Below are 6,074 nucleotides of genomic sequence, written 5' to 3'. Positions count from 1 at the left end.
AAAACGCAGTCTTAAGAATGGCCGATCCGCTTCACGTTTAGTGACTTAGAAGTGACGTTTAATCAATACCGCTACCTTGACAATGGCGCCTGGGGACGGAGACTAACGTCTTTTGTCCGGAAGTGTCGGAAGCACTCTCGGTATGTCAGGCCAACTAGGTTGAATGCATATAGAGTTTCAGAAGGTCCAACTTCCAGATTTTAGGTGTCCACAAGCTATTCTTCTGCGATCTGATTCTAGAAAGGAGCATATTTTTACAAACACCTAGATAGTGACCTTTTTCATGCTCGAAAAAAATCCTTTACATGAACTCCTTAAAAATCGGTAATGGATTGCGCCTCATTACCATTATTAATTCTCACCACAAGAGCGTCATGTTATGAGGTCGTGTTGAAATTGAACTGAGTGATCCTGTACGGAGCACAGCGACATAACAAAATTACCGCTGCAGCCAAATTCTACGAACACACGATTTGACGAACCTTTAAAAGTATTTGTTTGTTAACATGCTTTACCTAAACGTAATCCTTTTTCAAACAACGAATTAGTCTTGCGTCAAAAAGTATTTATTAACTCCACATAAGCGTGTAGTGTTCGGTGAGCTTTCAAAACTTGTCGCTATCTATAGGTATCGAAACTAAACAGTCTCGATTTAAGTTTTTCGTGATTTTCGAAAATGGTCTCATGAGAATTCATTGGTCAGCGTTAAACAGTCACAGAACTCATATAGTTTCTCGCAGTAACATTGAAACACTAAGCTGATACTCCGGACCCTCAATACTTCTACGTCGCATACTTAGATAAGATTAAGCATACTTAGATTAGAAAAAGGGAATCGCTTAGTATAATTTTATTAATGTAATTTATTGCATAAAAGTGAATGAACGTTCCTAAGACTGTGACAAACCGCTAAGTCTAGCCAGCATGTGGGCACTAAATAAAAAATTTTCGACTGCTACAAATTGTAGGGTGATTGTTAAAAAGCTATAACTGTAAGATTGGTCCGAGGTAAATAACACGATCTATTTCTTCACCTTATTATTATTACGAAAAGGTATGACTAGCTCTGGCGGCCTACAGAAAAGAAGGCTTTCGAGAATGGCGTGCTGTACGCCGTCAGCATCCTCAAATTTTACCATTATAAACGATACATCCAGCTGTTGTAAATATCTCACATTGATATTATCTGGATTTCACCGCAACGTTCGATTTAAGGTTGACAATTGTTGCTGACCAACAAAAGGCTCGTTCGTCTTAATTTGCTCCATGACTGACGTATTTGATGTTAAGTTTGGTCTCATGTTAGTTAGATTAGTTAATTAGATAAGTTTAATAATAGACAAAATTTCCTACCCTTTTTGAGCTTAGCGAATAGTACTTGTCAACTTTGCATCGGATGAGTGTAGAGGTTTCAATGGAAATAACAAGTGTACATAAGAGCAAAACTTTTTTCCTTGTTTTTTAATATAACTTCAGAGGCTGTAGGAAAAGGAAGGCCAACAGTGCATCTAAATGTGGATTCACAACAAAGTATTGACACGCAATAAGTGGTAAAGCACATAACACTGTATAATGTGTTAAACATTTTATGACGGCCACAGAACCAAAAAATGAGCCGTTCGAGTCGCGTTTACGTGAAAAAATACACGAAAAAGCAGAGCTTAACGGAAGTCCTCAACGAAAATTTCGGGACAGAAGATGGAAATTCACGTTGGAAAATAAGGAGTCTAAAGCATGCTGCTGATTCCAACGTGAACCGAAGCGTGTCTATGTCCGGTTCCGAACCCAGATTATTCGCGCCCAACTTGAAATATAGGTATTTTGCAACGAGACAAGAATGGGATTTAAGGAAACGCGAATATCAATCATTGTAAGCAAACTGTATTTTGTACATTGTGTCCAATTATACCGCTACTCTGTCATCGGCACTGTCCTAACCACTACTTTTTGTTCTATAAATTCCAACTCCTTCCCGTTGTTTGCCGCGCAGCAAAGAGCTCTCCAACAGCACCCTGCATCGATGGACTGCATCGGCGAGATCCTGCAGCTGAAGGACAATTGACTTGTCTTCTGACGCCATATCCTCCATTTTAGTAAGAGTGTTACGACCTTCTGGGTCTATATACAATGCTTTGATAGAGGACATCCTTTCGTACTCCTGAAGTGCTTTCCTGTACGTGTCATCCATAAACGTAAGTAAGTAACTCGCCTCCTTCCAGCCTTCTATATCGTTGGGATTTAAATTAGATATGTGAGTAATGGCAGCTAGTAGGGCCTTACTGTTTAAGGCCTCTTTGAGATGATTTGTTATTTTTCGGATCTGAAGAAAATTCTCATGCATCTTTCTGTACAGTCTAGCCCTAACTGCAGGAAATTTGGCGGAAGGACCCTTCCACGTTACTATTAAGCTGATCTTGTAAACCTCACAAGGTCTCCTAAAATCTTTCGGCAAGCTCTGAAGTTGCAACGAGAGATGTTTCGCTTTCGAATTGATCTGAGTAATCTGCAGGGGTTCCACCAGCTCTGGATTTCCGGAATAGATGAGTGTAATGGACTCGGGAAATGCGGGGACAACTTGTAGTAGCTCCTAAAAATGAAGAACAAATGAAAATAGGAAGACAGTAACGAAAATTCGAAAGAACCGATATTGTTAGAATACATGTGTCTAAGTGCATGAACTGATGAAGAGTAATTATTGCTCTTATCGTTACTTCAGTTTAATGCTTGCATTTTACTTTATAGAATGAAAAATGGTGTTTCCTATGAAACTTAAGCAATATTAGTTTTTCGTCGCCGTCAGTAATATTTGCATGGTACTGCTTATTACATAGTAAAAAAAAATGCAAACGGCCATCATAAAATTATTTTTTTTGGAATCTACGTAACATTCATACGACTGTCAAGCGCCTGGTCGTCGTGTTTTTAGGAAGACGTACTTAAAATTGGGCGCACAGCATGGCCTCTCACCTCAATTTTTGCCTCTAATGGTAGCTCAGACCGAAATCTTACTGATATTTTTTGATCCAGCGCAACATCACCAAAGTTTTGAATTTTAATTATGTACCCCTCCCGATTTAAGCGAAGGCCGTGTTCTGGCTCCCTGATTTCTTCTATTGTTACTTCGATCTGAAAAGATAATTCAGCAGTGAAAATTTCTACCCCTGTGTCCCAAGTAATAATATCAGTGCATAGAGAAAACTGCAGTTTGCGAACTGCAATTTTTAACATTTCGTTATTATTATTATTATATTAACAATCGTTGACATTTCGGGGATGAGAAACGGACGGCTAAGGCTAAATGTTCACGTACTTCATTGAGCATTTCGCAGCAAAACTGAACAACTCCGAGCTGGTCCTCTGGATCCATCGTGCCGTTATTTACTTGAATGGCTATATACCTCAATACGTCGAGGTCTTCTGGAACGGCGCACACCTGAACAAAGCGAACGCTAGTCAGGAATAGCATTATTTGGTATTAATGATAAGTTTTTAAGACAATTTCTAAGTCGCAGAATTTGATTAGGCTGTTCAGCTAGCCGTTGGGCAAAAAATACCTAACCCAACCACGAACACTGCGCTGTGTTATACAAAAACGAGCCTTCACCATCCTTTTCACATCGTAATGTAAACTAGGTGTGCCTATCTGTGAAATGTTGATATATTTGCCACTAGCGACAACGGAGGACAATTTAAAAGACAATTATTAGAAGAATACAAAGTCCACTACCACACCGACCTTCGAGTAGGTGCCAGCCTGATTAACATACATCATGATGAGCGCCATGTATTTCTTAAGTTTTGCTACTGCCAGTGGCAGCCTATATTCTCGTGTCGAGTTCCATTCAGTCGTGGAATCTATTACATATCCTCCTTGCAACGTACTGCGTTGTTGTGCTATTAATTCTCGGCCAACAGGAGTCTGCCATCGGCGTCGACGGGAGTACGGCTTTGCCGACACAATACAGCGTCGCCAGGCGGGTGAAACGAGCCAAAAAACCATCTTCTATATGGAAAAATCGCACAAAATAATAATCTAATGAGCATGTGATAATGTTCACTCTAGAAAAAACTGTTCACCTCCTCAGTAGATATTTACCTGACGTATCTTGTTAATTACAAAATTTCGTTTTCATGCCGACTAACACGTTAAGCCAATCGGAGAAGCCAGCTGGTAAATTCCGCTATATCCCGTAGCTTTTACTTCGATGTTTCCGTTCTTTCGTTACGTAGCAGCAGCAACGATATTGAAATGAACAAAGCGTCTATGAAAAACAAAAAAAAAACGTATGAATGTATGAACGTATAAAAAAACGTACTATAATTGCAGAGTACATTGTGTCTCTAAGGCCGTTGCGGGCACACGCATGAGGTAATTTATTCGATGTTATTATGCATAGCATACGGGCCAAAACGCTATTCCGAAATTACCTCTATTATACAGATGATTACACTGCCATAGTTTCAAAGCTGTTACATGTGATCAATAATGTTATCAACTATCACAGAACATCAGGGAAGAGATCAGGGCAAGCATGCCTGAATCGTCCGTTACACGCGTCCGCATATACGCATCGATGTAACCTATAACGCTTCCCTTAGTTGCCGTGTCTAGTTCTGTTCGCCGAGAAAAAAATAAACCGGTCACAAATCTGGTGTGGTTCCAAGCCCTACCAATAGCATGGCGCCTTACACTGCTACCGCATCCAATAGTTACTTTGAAAATGTAGGTTGTAACCGCGGACTGAACTGTTTGGTTTATAGAAACGATTGGCATCTCTAAGGTCGGTATCGGACACCGAACGATTTAGTAGTAAAAGAAAAATGTGCAGAAAAAATGAAGCTTCTGGTCAATTAGCTTCTAGCTAATTATCTAGCTAATTAAGGTTTTTCAGGTAGAGTTCAGCGCCAGTTAAAAGGGAACTCGCGCAGCGCAAGGTCATTTTTTACAATTGTATTCAAGCTTGATTGTACTACAACGTCTAATAGAAAAAGAGAAAATCGAAGAGGAAAATCCAAGGAACGCGTGACATAAACGTGCTGGCGTTCTAGACAGGCCTAGCGAAAACAATTGTCAGTTAAAAGCAATATTTATAGAAAAGCTGCGCATTTTTATTTAAATTTTCTTTTTTAGTTACAAAAATGGGATAGAGAAATAACTCGAATCAGTGGAACGACAGTTTAGCAAAAGTTTCACTGCTGAACAGTGTTCCTACATAGAACAGTTCATTACAATGTATCTTATTGCATTTGCATTTATAGTCACCGTATCCAGAGGATTAACCAAGAGCACGAACATTCTCACAATTTCTGATAACTCCAATTAAAACACAAAAGAATATTTCTGATTTTAGGAACACGTTTACCATTTTATACATTCGATCCTTCTGTTACACTCGACAGTTTTAGAAGTACAGTCATACTGAAGTATAGCCTGCTATGGCATCGCCATACCTTAAAGTAATAGAAGGTAAGGACAAGGATTTATTCTTTGATGAAAGATGAAGTCCTGTGCCAGAACATCACTATGATAAGGCATATTCAACATTGTTGCTCTACCCAGTAGCCTATATTTATAGAAGCCAACGCTAGTCAAACTATTGTGCTTGTGGGAGAGATAGTACCTCATCTATGCAGTTGCAAACCAACTTTGCCCCTTAGGCGAACACCCGCATACAAAGGTCGCTAATATACGTCTATATCACGCCATTCTGAAGGTTCTTTAAGAATTCTTTGTTAAAATATTTGCTGCTTCAGGCAAACTTACCATTAGCTCTCCTAGTAACTCAACAACCAATGCCTCATGTTTATTTCTGTCAGCACCTTTCCTCACGTTAAAATGCAAGGTCCTGGTTTATTGTATAGGGCACAATAGCATTTGTAATCCCGTAAGTGCTTTTGGTAAAGACCGAATTTATTTAAAATAATGCTGTATCATGTGAACAAGTAAAAAAAAAAACGTTTGTAAGAACAAGAATTGATGAGTTATATTATCATTTGATTGCAGATCTAACACGATGAGTGATGCGTACGAAATGGTCCTCATCAAGCTACAGCCAGTATCGCACACCGCAAAA

General features: G+C 39.3%; 1 protein-coding gene across 3 annotated transcripts; it reads right to left on the bottom strand.

The window, feature by feature from the left end:
- Positions 1–601: 601 nt before the first annotated feature.
- LOC111244660 (uncharacterized) lies at positions 602–4,253 on the bottom strand. Of its 3 annotated transcripts, XM_086981063.1 has the most exons (6): positions 4,097–4,253; positions 3,737–4,003; positions 3,311–3,433; positions 2,968–3,126; positions 2,428–2,587; positions 2,041–2,171 (listed from the first exon to the last, which is right to left on the bottom strand). In XM_086981063.1, coding segments are annotated over exons 2-6 (708 nt in total). In that variant the 5' UTR covers positions 4,001–4,003; positions 4,097–4,253; the 3' UTR covers positions 2,041–2,169. The 3 variants fall into 3 exon arrangements, with proteins under 3 accessions (XP_086837188.1, XP_022647699.1, XP_086837189.1); XM_086981062.1 differs by having other exon boundaries at positions 602–2,587; positions 3,010–3,126; XM_022791964.2 differs by having other exon boundaries at positions 608–2,587.
- Between the last annotated feature and the right edge of the window lie 1,821 nt (positions 4,254–6,074).

The sequence above is a fragment of the Varroa destructor genome, unplaced genomic scaffold (assembly GCF_002443255.2).
Source record: "Varroa destructor unplaced genomic scaffold, Vdes_3.0 BEIS01000002.1, whole genome shotgun sequence".
NCBI lineage: Eukaryota > Metazoa > Arthropoda > Arachnida > Mesostigmata > Varroidae > Varroa > Varroa destructor.
Note: the sequence above shows the minus strand (reverse complement) of the source record. Positions and strands in the feature narration are given on the sequence as shown.